Raw genomic sequence first — 18,156 nt, forward strand, 5'->3', positions numbered from 1 at the left:
TTGGTCTGACTCTAAATGTGCGTCCTTCCCATTCCATGAGGTGCTTTACATACTCACACAGTGTTCCCTGTTTGGGCTCTAGTCGCTCATATGTGACTCTACGATTAAAATAAAATTTGAGTGAGTAAATAAAGATTACCTCTGAATTGCCATTCAAGACATCTAACGAGTATTCACTTCCTAGCTATTACTCTGAGGGAGCAGTATGCCACCCCTACCCTTTAATTCAAAGGGATTAATAAAACAAAAATGTTATGTCATATATTCTCCCCCACTCCACCAAATACCTTGATGGCATAACACTAAGAGAGAACAACTTACAAAATACAGCTTAAAGAATTAAATTTTGACTACATAATTTTGGTTTCTTTGAAATGACTGGTTCACCACTTCCGTGAGAGTGGTGGAAAATTGGTAATGAAATGGGATTTCCAGTTCAAAAACTTTACAAACTCTTCATGCATGTATTTTAACATAGAAGCAATATGTTTTCTTAAATACATCATCAGTTCTCATTAGTTTTCCATCACTTATATAACCCAAACCCTCTGCTCACACTCTGTGGTAGGGAGCACTAATGCTGTAATAACTTCCCTTTTCCACTAGACTGTGATGTCTTCCAATGGAAGGTCACTGGCTCAGTTTCATCCAGCATAATTCTTGCTCATGGCAGGCAATGAGAAAGTGACTAGGCTTGTAAAATTATGACTTGGTAGAAGTATCAGTAAAATAATCAAGCTGTCTCAAGTATTTATATTTACTCTCTGCTTTTCTTTTAATCCAAATAAATACAGTATTATATAAGGCTATAGTAAATGCTCTTCAAAGACATATTTCTTAAAAAACATGAAGATAAATTATAAATCATAGCACTTTTCTATTGTAAATATTAAATTGTTTAATTCAACAAATTTTTGGGAAATATTCATAACGTAAATCTGACAAATTGAAATGTTGAGAGAAGAGCATAAACTACTTTTCTTTTACTCCAGATTGCATGAGAAGGGATCTTTTACTTGCATCTTTTATCAAGTAAGTGACCTCTTACTCTATCCCTGTATCCTACCCAGGGAGGCAGGGCAAGTTACCTGGATGGTGGGAGTTTGGTTTCTTTCTCCCTCCCCCCATAGGAAGTGGGACTGGGTAGGCCGGTCTGCTCTGCAGATGTGAACTTTCCCTGGAGTGGAATGGGCTGTTCTAGACTTCGGTGAGAGGTAGAACTGGTGGGTAAGGAGTTGGCAACACTAATTAGATCATCTCTCTGCGTTGCTCTCTCTATCCTAGCTTTCACTATGGTAAAGAGGCTTTTCCGACTCCCTACATGCTGACACTTTTATTTCTCAATTGGTTCAGCACTCCAGCAGAGAAACGGGATGCTATTTATTGGAGCCCCTGAAGACCCCAACAGAAATGAAATCCCCAGAAAGCTACTATCATGAAAAGGCCACTGATAAAAGTGGACTAAAACACTAATGTATACTCTTAAACACCAATGCCTTCTTTTGTATATTTATTTTTTAAATATATTTTAATTTAAAAAAGAGAGACAGGGTCTTGCCGTATTGTCTAGGCTGGTCTTGAACTCCCGGGCTCAAGTGATCCTCCTGCTTTGGCCTCCTAAAGTGCTGGCACTGCAGGCATGGGCCACCGTGACTGGCTTCCTTTTCATATTTATAAATGGATATTTTTCTTAAACATCACCCATTAACTAGTTTCTCACATTTAGTATTCAAGGGTTATGGTGACCTTTAACATTTAATTTAGATTTCTTAAATAAAACCATCTATTTACACTTTTTTTTTGTTTCCTTTTTTTTAGCCAGAGTCTCTGTCTCCCATGCTGGAGTTCAGTGGCATGATCACGGCTCTCACTGCAGCCTCCATCCCCCAGATTCAAGAGATTCTTGTGCCTCAGACTCCTGAGTAGTTGGGACTACAGGCGTGCACCACCATGCCTGGCTAATTTTTTGTATTTTTAGTAGAGATGGGGTTTTGCTATGTTGCCTAGGCTGGTTTTGAACTCTTGACCTCAAGTGATCCACCTGTCTCAGCCTCCCAAAGTGCTGGGTTTATAAGCATGAGCCACTGTGCCTGGCCTATTTACACATTTAAACATTTAAAATTTTAAAATTTGATCCAATTCCCATGTCAACTGTATAATTTTTTTAACTTTAAATAACTGATTTACTTTTATTAAAAGCAATACAACATTCTTTTATAGTCAATATTCCAGGTAATACCCCTAAAAAATTTGTGAATATGGAATTATCTTTTCATGGAATATTTCAATTTAGAGTAAGGAGATCTAATAAATATTGTTTAACTTCACTTATTTAATGCACATTTAATATTTTCATACTTACATATCTATAAAAATATGTTGTATTGTTCCATATATTTTAAAACCTCATACCAATAATAGAAATAAATCACTGTGTATCCATTCTCCTATTGGGCATTTAGCTTGCTTCTACTTTTATAATTAGCTAATATTGCCGTAAACATTGTTGTCTTCTCATTATGCATAGGTATGACAATTTCATTTGGGTATAAATCTAGAAGTATACTTGTGTGGTAGCATGTGACTATTTTCAGCTTTACCAGAGCACATGTGAAATAGCTCGCCAAAGTGGTTGTACCAATTTATATATATTTTTTCTCTTTATAGTTGAATTCTAACGAGACAATTTATACTTCTAAAGCAAATTCTTTGAGTCTGCTTGCTTTACTCAATCCACTACTCAGTCCTTGCTGACACTTCAAGAACAGTTCCACAACTCACTCAAATTCTCCTGTGCTGTTACTGTGCAGTCAAAACCCATCTCCAGTCTTCATCCCCGGTAAGCAATGATCTGTTCTTTGTCCTGTAGTTCACTTTTTCTAGAATTTCATATAAATGAAATCACACAGCATGTATCCTTAGAGTCTAGATTATTTCATTTAGCATGATGCATCTGGAGTTAATGTAGCTATAGTTTGTCCCTTTTTATTGTTGACTAGATTTTACTATATGGATGTACCACAGTTTATTTATTTTTTTATTTTTTGAGATGGAATTTTTGCTCATCATCCAGGCTGGAGTGCAGTAGTGTGATCTGGGCTCACTGCAACCTCCACCTCCAGGGTTCAAGCAATTCTCCTGCCTCAGCCTCCCAAGTAGTTGGGATTACAGGCACCTGCCACCAGGCCCGGCTAATTTTTTGTATTTTTATTAGAGACGGGGTTTTACCATGTTAGCCAGGATGGTCTTGAACTCCTGACCCCAAGTGATCCCCCCGCCTCAGCCTCCCAAAGTGCTGGAACTATAGGTGTGAACCACCGCACCTGGCCTATTCTTTCAAAAGCTAAAGAACACTTGAAACATTTCTAGTTTTTGGTTATTACAGATAAAGTTGTTATGAATATTTACACACAGGTTTTTTCCATGAACATAAGCTTTCATTTCTCCCGGGTACCCATCCAGAAGAGACTGCTGAGTCACACAGTAACTTTATAGGAAACCACCAACCTGTTTCCCAGAGCGGTTCTATCATTTTGCACTCCTACCAGGAATTTATCAGAGTTTCAGCTGCTCTACAGAGTTCCCAGCACTGAGTGATTTTTCTAAATTACAGTTATTCTAACAGAGAATAGTGCCATCTCATTGTGGTTTGAATTTGCATTTTTGTAATGATTAAATCTTCTGTGGTGAAGTATCTGTTAAAATCTGTTTTGTAATTGGGTTTTGTTCTTATTGTTGAGTTTTGAGTTCTGGATGAAAGATATCTTTTCATAGGTGATTTTTTTTTCTCCCAGTCAGTGGCTTTTTTTTTCCCCCACTCAACAGTGTCTTTCACATAAAAAAGCTTTTTCATTAGTCCAATTTATACATTTTTCTTTTTTTTTTTCTTTTCTGAGATGGAGTCCTGCTCTGTTGCCCAGGCTGGAGTGCAGTGGCGCGATCTCGGCTCACTACAAGCTCCACCTCCTGGGTTCACGCCATTCTACTTACTGCCTCAGCCTCCCGAGGAGCTGGGACTACAGGTGCCCGCCACCACACCCAGCTAATTTTTTGTATTTTTAGTAGAGATGGGGTTTTACCATGTTAGCCAGGATGATCTCAATCTCCTGACCTTGAGATCCGCCCGCCTCAACCTCCCAAAGTTCTGAGACTACAGGTGTGAGCCACCGTGCCCAGCCTAAATTTTTCTTTTATGGATACTCTTTTGGTGTTGCATCTAAGAACTCTTTGTCTAACCCAGTAAGATTCTTTTCATATATTCTCCTCTAAATGTTTTATAATTTTACATCTATGTCCATGATTTATTTTGAGTTAATTTTTAAATACAGTGTTGGGTGTAGGTGAGGGTTCATTTTTTTTTTCTTTGAATATGGAGGTCCAATTGTTCCAGCACCATCTGTTAAAGACTATCCTTTCTCCACTCAATTTCCTTTCAATGTCAAAAAAATCAATGAACCATATTTGCATAAATCTAATCTCTGGACTATCCTATTCCATTGATCTGTGTGTCTGTCCTTTGTCAGTACCACAGTCTTGGTTACTGAAGCTTCACAGTAAGTCTTGAAATCAGGTAATGAGTCTTCCATGTTTGTTCTTTTTCAGAATAATTTTGGCTTCTGTAATCCCTTGCTTTTCCATTATGTTCTAGAATCAGTTTGTCAATCCTTACAAAAAATATAGCTGTGATTTTGATTGAAATTGTATTCATCTGTGTAGATCATTTTCATAAGAACTGACATTTTAGCACTACTGGGGGTCTATAAATACATTGACACAGTGTATCTATTTATTTAGGTCATCTCTGAATATTTTCATTATGGTCTTCTAAGTTTTCAGTTTACAGATGTTACACATTTTTTTTTGGTGGAGTAATATTTTAAATGATACTGTTTTCTTAATTTTGAACTCCAATTTTCATTGCTAGTATGTACAAATTCAATTGATTTTTTTTTTCTTGAGACAGGGTCTCAGTTTGTTGTCCAGGCTGGAGTGCAGTGGTGTGCTCTTGGCTCACTGCAGCCTCCGCCTCCTTGGCTGAAGTGATCCTCCCGCCTCAGCCTCCTGGGTAACTGGGACTACAGGTGCAGCCACCATGCCCGGCTAATTTATATATATATATATATATATAAATAAAACATTTTGTTTTTTTATAGAGGCTGGGTTTCGTCAGGTTGCCCAGGCTGGTCTTGAACCAAGTGATCCGCCTGCCTTGGCCTCCCAAAGTGCTGGGATTACAGGCGGGAGTCACAGTGCCTGACCTGCAATTGATTTTTGTATACTGGTGTTCCATCCTGCAATCTTGCTAATCTGATATATTTGTTCCAGGAGCTTTTTAGATGCTATGGAAATTTTTATATAGACAATGATATCTTCAAAAAGACTGATTTCTTCTTTTTCAGTCTGTATGCCTTTTTGTACTGGCTACAACTTCTAGTATAACATTGAATAGGACTTAGCTTGCTACTGATTTTGAAGGGGAAAGAATTCAGGTTTTCACCATTAAGTATGGTGTCAGCTGTAGGGTTTTCTGCTGCTTCTTTTTTTTTTTTTTTCTAAGAGACAGGGTCTTACTATGATGTCCAGGCTGGCCTTGAACTCCTGAGCTCAAGCGATTCTCAATCCTCTTGTGTCAGCCTCTTTAATAACTGGAACTATGGGTGCTTGCCATTGTGCCTGGTTTAGCTGGTAGGTATTTGTAGATACCTTTCATCAGGTTATGGAAGTCCCATCTGTTCCTATGTTTCTGAGGCTTTTTATCATGAATGGGTGTTGAATTTTAATGAATGGAGACAATCACAGTTTTCTTTAGTCTTTATAGTGAATTACATTGATTTTTCAAATGTTGAACCAGACTTGCATTCCTGAGATAAACCACGCTTTACTATTATGTATTTTTTTATATTGCTGAATTAGATTTGCTAATATTTTATTGAAATTTTTGCATCTATTTTCTTGACGAATAGTGATCAATAGTTTCCTTATAATATCTCTTTGTCTGTTGGTACCAGGGTAATGCTTGTCTTACAAAGTAAGTTTAGAAATGTTCCCTGCTCTTTCATTTCCTGGACGATACTAAAGAATTGGCATTATATCTTCCTTGAATGTTTGGTACAATTTGCCAGTGAACCCATCTAGACCTAGAGTTTTCTTTGTTAGAAGATGTTTATTAATTCATTTTTGAATAAGCATAGGATGATTTGGGTTGTGTATTTCTACTGGGATATGTTTGGGCAGTTGTGTAGCTCAAGAGATTTACCCATTTCATCAAAGTCATCTGATTTTCTGGCATAGAGCTGTTCCCTGTATTTTCTTACTCCTTTTAACATTGGTAGGGTCTGTAGTGATATCCTCTCTTTCATTCCTGATACTGGTAAAATAGTTGAAATTTACCCAGATATTTACCATTCGTTTCCCTTTAGTCATGAAGTTTCAAGATTTTTTCTAGTATCATTTATTTTATCTAAATAACTTCCTTTATAGCGAGTGCATAGGTGATAAATTCTCTTAGTTTTATCATTCTTGAAAGAAGTTTTGCAGGGTATAAAATTTGGACTTCACAGTTCCCCTTACTGCCCATCCGAGCATGTGAAGATTCTGATCCACTACCTTTGGCTTCCATCATTTCTAAAGAGAAAAAATAGTCATTCAAATCACTGCTCCCTTATACAAGATGCATCATTTTTCTCTGGTAGACCTCAAGATCTCAATTTTTGATTTCAAGTAATTTGATTTTGATGTGTGCAGGTATTGCTTTTTTTGTTTATCCTATTTGGTGTTCACCGAGCTCCTTAAATCTCTAGATATATGTCCTTCATCAAGTTTGGGGCTTTTTAGCAATTTTCTTCAAATATTTATTCTGTGCCAATCTTCTCCCGCTAGGACTTAAAACACCACAAATGTTAGGCCCTTTGAAACTGTCCCATGGACAGTTTTCAATTACTTTGTTTTCAATCTTTTCTCCTCTGTACTTCAGATTGGATAATTTCTACTGACTCATCTTCAGGTTCAGTGACTTTCTATTTTCTCCATTTTTCTATTGAGCCCATACAGTGATTATTTGTTAAAAATTCAGATTTTTCTTTTACTTCTAAATTTTTCACGTAAAAAATTATTTTATTTCTCTGCTGAGTCCTATTTTCCTACTCTGAGAGTGTTTACTGCTATCTCATGAAGCATGGTTCTATCATTGCTTTAGAATTTTTGATAATTCTGGCTGGGCATGGTGGCTAACACCTGTAATCCTAGCACTTTGGAAGGCTGAGGCAGGAGGATCACTTGAGCTCAGGAGTTTGAGACCAGCCTAGGCAACACTGTGAGACCCCATTTCTATTAAAAACATTTTTTTAAATTAAAAAAATATTTTTGGATAGTTCTTAATATTTGGGTTAGGGTTGGGATCTATTGATTGCCTTTCATTAAAAATTAACCAGATTTTCCTAGTTCTCTGTAATTTTTCATTGTATCTTGGACATTTTAAATATTATGCTGTGTGACTTGGATCCTGTTAAAAATCCCTGGAGGATGTCGTTTTTTGTTATTTGTTTTGGTTCTGCAGACAACTAAGTTGCGTTCAGACTGCAAATTCTGTGTCTCTTTGTTTGGGTGGTGGTCCCAATGTTCAAAGACCTTGCTGTGCTGGGTAGGCTTGCCCAGTGTGTGACCCACTCAGGAACTTAGAGGTGGTTTATACTGTAACGTGGTTCCTAACACTGCTGCCACGTTTCCCTGGATCTGTTCCACACGCAGGCACCTCAGAAGGAAAGCCTGCATTAGTGCTTCCCTGCTCTAGCTCTCTCCTCTCCAAGACTTCCTTCATATTCTCCAGATGACAACATGGTCTCTTGTGTCTAGTTCCTCTGGCCAGAAAGACAAGTGTTCCTTAGAATTTTAGTCTCCTAACCTGTTGTGAATTCTGATTAAGGGAGAAAAAAACAGGGATTCCCTCCATACTCTCCAAACATCACCATTTATACCCTTTACAAATCTACTGACAAATCATTATTTATAATATTCTCTTATGATAGTCTAAAACATTTATTAAAATTTCAAAATATGCAAAAACAGACAAAATATATCTGTGTATCCAGCTTCCAACTTCAGTAATTATAACCTAGCCAATCTTATTTTATCTGTCTTTCCTCACTTCTAACTCTTACATACTAGAGACAAATCTCAGACGTTAAATCATTACATCTGTAAACATTTCTGTATCACTAAAGCCACTTAAAAAATAACCTTTATCCTATTATCAAATCAAACAAATGAATAACTTAATATTAAATACCAGTGTTCAAACTTCTACACGCCTCTTAATGTCATCAGTTCCCTCCATTTACAGTTTGTCTGAATCAGTAAGTTCACTTGACTTTTATATCTCTTTCAATCTATAGATTCTTGTTTTTCCTTTCCCCCTCATTGTCATTTATTTATTAAAGAAACACAGTTTCTTTCCTCTCTTGTTCGGCAGGTCTACTTTCTAGTTGATTTGTCTCATAATAGTTTTAAAGCCTTGCTGTAGCTGATTTATAACTTTTCCATTTCTAATATTATTTATGTCTTTTTTTTCCTTTTTCTTTTTTTTTGAGACAGAGTCTTGCACTGTTGCCCAGCCTGGAGTGCAGTGGCATGAACTCGGCTCACTGCAAGCTCCGCCTCCTGGGTTCACGCCATTCTCCTGCCTTAGCCTCCCCAGTAGCTGGGAACTACAGGTGCCCGCCATCATGCCCAGATAATTTTTTGTACTTTTAGTAGAGACGGAGTTCACTAAACCCGTCTTGATCTCCTGACCTTGTGATCCGCACGCCACCAGGATGGTCTTGATCTCCTGACCTCGTGATCCGCACGCCACTGCCTCCCAAAGTGCTGGGATTACAGGCATGAGCCACTGTGCCTGGACTATTTATGTCTTTTTTTTCTAGATCAATCTTGGCAGAAGTCTGCCTGTTGTTACCTTTTACAAAGAGCCCATGTCAGGCCTCACTGATTTATTCTTTTTGTATCTTCATTTTTAAAAAAAATTTCTGTTTTATGATTGCCCTTTCTTTGGATTTTTCTTTTAACTTCTGGAGTCTTAACTAAATTTCAGTCTTTTTTCTCAAAGTACGGTTTTAGCTGTACCCCACAGTTTTTTTATATGTAGTATTTTCATTAATGCATTTTAAATGTATTCAAATTTTCACACTGATTTCTTCTGTGTCTTACAAATTACTAAGTGGTATATTATTATATTTCCAAACATATGGAGTTTTAAAGTAATCTTTGGTTGCTGATTCTTGGTTTAATTGCATTTTTGTCATAGGATGCTCTGCATATACGTTCAGACTTCCTTTGTTAGCTAACCACGTGTATCTGTTTTGATAAATGTTTTATGAATGCTAGTAGAGAATGCCTATTCTCTGGATGTTGGGAGCAAGATACCATGTCCATTAAGCATATACTGTGTTATTTAAATCTTTTGAGCCATATTAACTTTGTGTATGCTTGACCTGTGAATTACTAAGAAGTAAAAAAAAAAAAATTACCGACTGTGTTGTGGATTTGTCGATTTTCCTTGACAATCAGCAATCTATGTTTTGTGCATTTTAAGGCTACATTAATACCTGAGATTTATCTAGTGAGATAGTGACATTACTGATTTCTGTTTTAATAGTTACATCAGCTCTTTTTTGACATTTGTCTGTTATTTCTTTCCTAGTTTTGTATTTTCAAAACTTCCTGTAATTATCCTGTAAACAAGATATATTTGGATTTTAACTGTAGCATTTAATTCATGTATTATTTTGCAGAGAAACACCTTCATTTTGCCCTCATTCTTTTATTTTTTATTTTTACAGGTATATAATAGATATATGTATTTATGGGGTGCCTGAGATATCATGATATAGGCATACAGTACATAATTACATCAGGATAAATGGGGGATCCATCATCTCAAGTATTTATCATGTGTTACAAATGACCCAATTACGCTTAAACTGTACAATAAATTGTTGACTGTAGTCACTCTGTTGTGCTATCAAATACCAGGTATTAATTCTATCTAATTATACTTTTGTACTCATTAATCATCCCCGCCACTGCCTTCAGTCTTAAATGACAATGAACACTCTTAACACTATGAAGACATTATTCTATTGTCTCGGGCTTCTATTTTGCTATTGATAATTCTGGTGTCAATCTTAATAGTATCCTTTTGTAGACTATTTTCTCTGTTGTTTAAAAACTTTTCTCCTTGTCTGTGGGGTACAATGTCAGTGTCACTTAAATTTTTTTTTCCTGCTTGGGAGTCACCCTGTGTCATGCTTTTTATCAGTTCTTGAAATTTTCTTTTTTTTCCTTTTCACATCAGATAGGCAATGTGCTGACATGGTAACAAGGCTGGAGGGAGGCGCACATCACGTGTGTGCGTGAAGACCTGGGCATCAGGCTTACTTACACACTACAGAGTATCAGTTATGGAAAATCCTAATAAACTGCCACCTCTTCCAGCAATACGCTCTGGGTAATTTCCTCAGATACATCTTTCTAATAGCCACTTTTAACTTATAGACCTCCTATTTGGTTATTTTAAAAATGGACGTGGTCATTTTTCTTTCTCATCTCTGTTTCCTTCTTGGAGGATATGTGAAACACTCAAGTTCTTGGGGATCTAAGGAACTCCTTCCTGTTTGTTATGTTGGTGAACTCATACCCATGGTGGGCTGTGAGCATAGGGGTTTCAGAATCTGGGGGCTGTGAGCTGACCTGCAGCAGTGTTTCATCCATGCCAACCCTGCAGCTTTCTTGGTGACTTTTAGATTTATTTTTGCCAGGTGACTCAAAGGTTTAATGCACCCAGGACCATTTTGTTAGTTTTTGGACTTAGTGACTCCTGGGTTGAGCAGGGAATGTAAATCCATTTCTCAAACCCTAATAAAGGCAGGGTTTCTAAGTATAAAGCTAGGGGGGACCCCAGCCTCACCCCCAACCTCACCCTGAGACTAAACCCAGAAAAACAAGCTTCTTTGTCATCAGCATGTGGCAGTGAAACATTTTTTCTAATCTATGCTTTCATGTGAGTTGCCACCCTTTGAGGGCTCCAGCTTCACGTGAGTCTCATAAAGGCCATGTGAACCCCCGGACTCTTCTTTTCTCAGTATGGGAATTAAAAGGAAGCTCTCAGTATGTCTACCCCTGTGCCATAACAGGTTATGAAAATCAGGCAGGGGCATTTGTAACATCAATTTCAATTTATTAATTTATAGTTCTGTCTCTTCATTTCTCACCCATAAGCATTACCCTCTTTTTCTCCTTCCTGGAGCTTACACATATGCTTTTAAAAGAATTATTTGTCATATTTTACCCAATGTTTCCATGTGTCTTCTAGCAGATGGGTTTTCAGGTTACTTTATCTATCATATTACCCAATCTTTAAATCTGATTTTCATGATTCTTGAGAGGTATGTTTTCCCACCCTCTCTCCTCTTTTCCCTCTTTTTACATAATACACATTAAATATAATTTTAACTCTGTTGATATTCCTAGAAGTATAAATTAAATGCAGAAGTAGTCAGTATCCAATCTCAATCTGTTGGAGTTATTTAAAAACATCCTTCCCTGCAGTTCTTTCCAATAAAAGCGCCCCATGAGGAGCGGAGGACAGCAGGGTAAGAACAGACTTGACACATTTGGGTTTCGTTTTTAGATTGCTACGACCAACTCTGTAACTTCTGAGAACACACTTTCACCTCTTGTGGCCTATTTTCCTCATAAAGATGTTAATGAATCTATAATCCTGCTGATCAATATGCACACCTACCAATTGGGAACTGACAGGTCTTAAGAATCTTAATCTTTTATAATTGAGAATCTTAATATACATGTAATATTCCTGAATTTAACTATATTCCAGTTTATTTAACTATAATAATGCTGGGATCTTAGTAGGTGCCAATAAAGCGAAATAAAATACATTTTTAAAAAGTTGCAATATCAGTTTATGTAGTCAATAAATATTTTCACAAACCAAAATAACATATTTTGCAAATCATGCCTTATCATGATATTCTTCTCTGAAGAGACTCAACACATAATAATACCTTAGCTTTTGGAGTGGCTTTAATGGTCCAGATGCAATCAACGGCTTGGCCTGGTTTTGTTTTCTCCTCTTGTTCTACCTGACTAGAGCGCACTATTCCATCAGCTCCCGAGAGCTCAAACTGACAATCTAGAAGGAATACATGAAAGGTGTTCAAAGGAACATAAGACTGATCAAAAATGCCAAGAGGAACAAGTGGTAATATACTAAACCTGGAATGGGATTTAAAATACCTCCTAGGTAAGTAAAATCTGGATCTGCAACAGAAAAAAGAAGAAAGTCATTGGTACTGAGATAGTTACTTTAAGCTTTGATGTCTTACATTACATCTAATGCTCCATTTCATAGCAAGCTAAGAGAAGCTTTCATTGATGAAAACGACACATCATTGCTCATTTATGAGCTCACTTACAGGATCGACATTTATTTAATCACATTTATATTTTTGATTCCATAGTGAATAATTTATTTATGCTACTTGAAAACTCACATCAGCTATCAGAGCTGAACAGGTAAACAGAACATCACATATACAATATAATAGAATATTATTCGGCCTTAAAAAGGAATGAAGTTCCCTTCTCCTGAAGCATGTTAAAATTTGTCTTTAAACTTTGGCATGGATGGTGGTGATGCTTGCGTAATACTGTGAATGTACTTAATGCCACTGAATTACACACTTAAAAATGGTTACACAGAGCTGGGCATGGTGGCTCATGCCTGTAGTCCCAGCAACTTGGGAAGCTGACCTGGGAGGAACTTTTGAGCCCAGGAGGTTGAGAATGCAGTGAGCAGAGAGAGCGCCATTGCCCTCCAGCCTAGGTGACAAAATGAGTCTTTAAAAAAAAAAAAAAAAAAAAGGTTAAAGGGTAAATTTTGTTATGGATATTTTACCACAATAAAAATAAATTTTTAGAAATTACAAACACAGGTATCTTTAAACAATTATTTTAAAGTTCAGATAGAACCTGTGTATATATCCAACTGCCAGAATAAAAAAAAAATTGCTGAGTAGTCTAAAATGTCTCAGATTTCTGGAAAATCTATTTCTTTATTTTTGGTTTTGTTTTTTTTTTTGAGATAGAGTTTCACACTGTTGCCCAGGCTGGAGTGCAATGGCTTGATCTCTGCTCACTGCAACCTCTGCCTCCCGGGTTCAAGCGATTCTCCTGCCTCAGCCTCCCAAGTAGCTGGGATTACAGGTGCCCACCACCACGCCCAGCTACTTTTTCATATTTTTAGTAGAGACACGGTTTCACTATGTTGGTCAGGCTGGTCTCAAACTCCTGACCTCGTGATCCACCCACCTTGGCCTCTCAAAGTGCTGGGATTACAGGTGTGAGCCACCGCACTTGGCCTGGAAAATCTATTTCAATTCACAATTTAATTGTGTACAACTAGAGACTCAATTCCTGTTAAAACTGTTGTCTTTAATTCCAGACACTTTAGGAAGTCATCAAATTACATATTTTAAAAAGAGGAAAAAAATTATTAGCTTATGTAGAATATATTTTAGCAACTGTTCTTTTTGAACTTTATAAACAAAACTTGTCCTTGCTAAAAGAGGACAACAGACGTTTCGGCTCTTTTGCAGAGAAATGTCAAAGAGAAATTGAAATCTTAAACAGCATGGCGGAGGGGAATCACAGGAACTGTCTGGCAAATTAATCAGAACTAGTTCACATGTATTCCAGAAATCTAGGATATTGTCATTATCGCATTAAAATGTCCATAATTATCCCAGTTACATCCAGGAACTAACAACCCATTAAGAGCCTCTGCCTCAGTAAATATCACCAATAGCTTAGAGAATTTCATTAAAAAAATACGAACTTCTCACCATTGTTAATAGGTTTCTTCCAGAATTACCAACTCCTAGACAAAACTTATTTTATTAACATGACTTGAAATAACATCAGAGAGAGATATATTTAGCTAATTATGCATTGCCTATTTATTTTGACATGTGTTGGCTTTCTCTTTTAGTGATAAAATTGTGGACTTCTCATCCACATTTTTTTTTAATAAGGCTTTTCTTCAATGTGACCTCACCCACATTATAAAGGTGACATGAGAGGAGCAGGAAGTATTGCCTAGTGAATTGCAATCTAGTCCTGGATTTGCCATTCTATGAACTAAGAAAATCACTTAATCTCTGACTCAGTTTCCTCATCTGTAAAATATTATATAATCCTGACATTACTGTCATTAGCACAAAATTAAATATAATGTCTATCACAACTGTGAAGCACTATAAAATGCAAATGAAAGGTGATAAACTCTAGAAATCCTAAGCATTTTGTTATACTTTGTCTATATTTTAACTATAGGCCATTTAAAGTTGCTCTCATGATCTATAACATGAATAGAGGAAAAAGAGCTACTTGACTCCAAAGTAAGTATCTTTACATATGAAGTTGGCTGATTTTGTTTTTAAATACTTAAAAACACTATTCAAATAAGTGTATTCTTTGGATGTCTTTTTCTGTCAAGTAGTCTAAACTTATGTACAGTCATCATCTATTGTGTCTTCATGACACTAATGTTTCAACTACTTCAGTCAGTTGATTTAGTTAATAAAAATAAAACACCTAACCAATTTAATCCAATCAGTCATTTTGATATAAACTATTGGTTCTCAAACTCCTGTGGACTATTTCACAAGGCAGGGTATCCTGTGTATCTTTCTTTTCCCTGCCACTGTGAAAAAACAGCTTACTAGCTACTAGTTTTTTTTTTGAGACAGATTCTTGCTCTGTTGCCCAGGCTGGAGTACAGTGGTGTAATCTTGGCTCTCTGCAACCTCCACCTCCCAAGTTCAAGCGATTCTCCTGCCTCAGCCTCCCAAGTGGGTGGGATTACAGACATGCACCACCACACCCAGCTAATTGTATTTTTAGTAGAGATGGGATTTTGCCATGTTGGCCAGGCTGGTTTCAAATTCCTGACCTCATGTGATCCACCCACCTCAGCCTCTCAAAGTGCTGGGATTACAGATGTAAGCCACCGCACCCGGCCACTACTACTTTTTAATTGTGGTAAATTATACATAACATAAAATTCATAATGTTGCTCTTTTTTAAGAGACAGGGTGTTGCTCTGTCACCCAGGCTGGAGTGCGGTGGTGCAATCATAGCTCACTATAACTTCGAACTTCTGGGTTCAAGCAATCCTCCAGCCTCAGCCTCCCGAGTAGCTGGGATGACAAGTGTGCACCACACGCCTGGCTCCACCATTTTTAAGTTTACAATTCAGTGGCATTAAGCATATTTACAATGTTGTACAACCATCACCATTTTTTTATTTTCAGAATTTTTAATCATCCCAAGCTGAAAGTCTACACCCATTAAACATTAAATCCCCTTCCCCCACAAACCCTGATAACCATTCCACTTTCTGTTTCAATGAATGTTACTACTTTAGATACCGTATATAAATGGAGTCATATTTGTGTTTTTGCTTCTGGCTTATCTTATTTAGCATAATGTTTCAAGGTTCATCCATGTTGTGGCATGTATTAGAATTTACTCAAATGAATTAACTCATGTCCACACAAAAACCTGCACATGAATAGCAGCTTTATTCATAATTGCTAAAATGTGGAAGCAACCAAGATGTCCTTCAGTAGAATGGATACACAACCCATGGTACATCTAGACAATGAAGTATTATTTGGTGTGAAAAATGAGCTATCAAGCCACAAAAAGACATGGAGGAAACTTATATGCATACTGCTAACTGGAAAAGGCTCCATACTGTATGATTCCAGTTACATGACATTCTGGAAATACCAAGACTAGGGAGATACTGAAGAGAACAGCGATTGCCAATGGTTTGGGGAAAGGGAAGGATGAAGAGGCAGAGTACGGGGGACTGTTAGGGCAGTGGGACTGTCCTGTATGGTTCTGTAAGGGCGGATACATGTCATCATGCATTTGTCAAAACCCACAGAGCACACCCTACCGCGAGTGAACCCTAATGTCAACTATAGACTAAAGGCTTTGGGTAATAATGATGCATGGATGTTGGCTCATCATTGGTAACAAATGCACCACTCTCATGAAAGATGCCGATGGAAAGGGAGGCAGGAGGTTTATGGTGTCTCTACTTCCTGTGTAATTTTGATGGGAACCTAAAACTGTTCTAAAAAATAAAGTCTATTAGACAAATTTTACTTTTTGGAAATATCCTTTTGGCACTGAGCAAATAAATACTTGTTTGGCTATGGGGATTACAGAAAACAAATTTAAAAAGAGCAGATATATACTGAAGCAAAGCTTAAAATTTCCTACATGAGTACTGACAGGGAAAAAAAGGTTGTTTATGTTTTTCAGGCAAAAAAGCAGATAATAAAGTTATATGTGTACCATAATCCCAATCTTGTATAACAAACAAAAGAAACAGATACAGAAAAACACTGGAAGGGATATACACCAAATTGTTAACACTGATTTCATATACAGGGTGGAAGAATTATGGATATTTTCTTTTCATTTCAATGTTTTAATTTTTTCCAATTAAATTTCTTGCATGAAAAATAAATAAAAGCAAAAAGATCATACAGTTGTTTTACTGTTATTTTTTCATATCGTTAGTGTGTAAGCTTGGTGAAGACAGGAACAGTAACTTGCACATCTCTGTGTTTCTACATTAGGGATATGTACGTGCCATAATGGACAGGGCTTTACAGTTCTCAGAGTGTTCTCACCTACTGTGAGGCAGGTAACAAGGTGGAGGAGGCTGATGGTACAGTAGCCCCCCAGTATACACACACTGGAATCCCCATAACCTGTGAGTAGTAGGGTGCATATATATATGTGTGTGTGTGTGTGTATATATACATATATAGTTTTAAAAAAGAGTAAATATTACAAGGTAAAAGATGCCATTAGGTTAAGGATCTTGAAAAGAGTAGAAAGAGCTGTGAAGAGGAAGGCTGAGACTGAAGCGATGTGGCCACAGCCCAGCAAGGCTGAGGCACCCACTGGAGGCTGGAAGAAGCAAAGACCAGATCCTCCCCCAGGTTCCTAAAGGGAATGAGGCCCTGTGCAATTTTGGACTTCTGGTCTCCCCAAATGCAAGAAAATCAGTTTCTGCTGTTTTAAGTGGCCAAATTTGAGGTAATTAGTTATGGCAGCATCAGTAAACTAATACAGCAGGCATTCCCATTTTACTAATGGCAAATCTCAGGCATAATTCTGTGCTTAATAGTCTCATAGCTATTAGGAGGCAGAGAAAGAATTCAAACTCAGATTTTTGACATCCAAGTGCAGAGCAGTGTTCTTTCTATTGCTCAATATATTCTAGAGTATTTATTCAGTTGAGTGGTTAATTATAACAGCTAAACGAGAAAAATCATACAAAACAATTTTTGTGGAAATTCTGAAAACAAGACAATTTGTTGAATTATTTTTAAAACTGTATTCATTTTTAAATATATTTTAAATGTTAGCCTGAGCATGTGCTGTAAGACAGAAAAAAATCTAAGAAAATGTGGCACCATCTCTGATACGCTTCAAATTTCAAGTGATACGTTTCTATGTCCAATTTCCATTAACTTCTTATTTGTTCATGGACTAATTTCCCTTTGACTTTGCTAATTTATTTAAAATCTTGACTTGATTAACTTGACCAAATTAATCTCTTTTCTAACCTTAAGATTCTAAAATCAGAGTTAGAGTGAGATGCCCAACCACTTAAAAGATAACTTATTCTTTACCTGGAATAAATGAGTATTTTGCTCGAAATCCCAGTCCTTCAAGCTCTTCATCAGAACTAAACTTAATCCACATGAATCTCCCTGTTGATCTAATTAATGGAGGGCTTTTCACACCACAGTAACGATCTATAAGAGGAGAGAAACCAAATGGCCCATCTCGAACTTCCAAGTGATCAAACCGACACTCAAATGATGGTTCTATATAATAATGTTCATCAAAGGTCAACTCTATTCTTTGACGTGGAGCAGCTAGAAAATAAGAGTAAGCAAATCAGGGCAACACAAACAAGAAAAAATATAAATGTATTGACACAAATGAGAAAAGCAGAACAACTGTTCTGCTAACTGCTTCATAGACAAA

The 18,156-nt window shown here is 36.9% G+C and overlaps 1 protein-coding gene and 1 non-coding gene across 19 annotated transcripts in view; both read right to left on the reverse strand.

Annotated features, from left to right (window-relative positions):
* The window catches only part of NETO2 (neuropilin and tolloid like 2), a 63,802-nt gene that overhangs the window by 30,613 nt on the left and 15,033 nt on the right, over nt 1-18,156 (reverse strand). For 7 of the 18 annotated variants that reach the window (XR_012428703.1, XR_012428702.1, XM_015442735.4 and 4 more), the window contains exons 4-6: nt 17,796-18,044; nt 12,289-12,333; nt 12,078-12,205 (exon numbers count right to left, since the gene is read on the reverse strand). Coding sequence is in view for 10 of the 18 variants with exons in the window: in XM_015442735.4 (XP_015298221.1) it covers nt 12,078-12,205; nt 12,289-12,333; nt 17,796-18,044 (422 nt within the window). In the remaining 8 variants the exon portion in view is untranslated. Of the gene's footprint in view, nt 1-57; nt 99-12,077; nt 12,206-12,288; nt 12,334-17,795; nt 18,045-18,156 lie in introns of those variants that run through there. The other 11 variants (XM_005591843.5, XM_015442732.4, XM_074026742.1 and 8 more) reach the window with 6 other exon arrangements.
* LOC123570736 (small nucleolar RNA U13) lies at nt 10,343-10,449 on the reverse strand. Its single transcript, XR_006694985.2, has one exon. It is a non-coding gene; the product is annotated as a small nucleolar RNA U13 (small nucleolar RNA).

The sequence above is a fragment of the Macaca fascicularis genome, chromosome 20, assembly GCF_037993035.2.
Source record: "Macaca fascicularis isolate 582-1 chromosome 20, T2T-MFA8v1.1".
Taxonomy (NCBI): domain Eukaryota; kingdom Metazoa; phylum Chordata; class Mammalia; order Primates; family Cercopithecidae; genus Macaca; species Macaca fascicularis.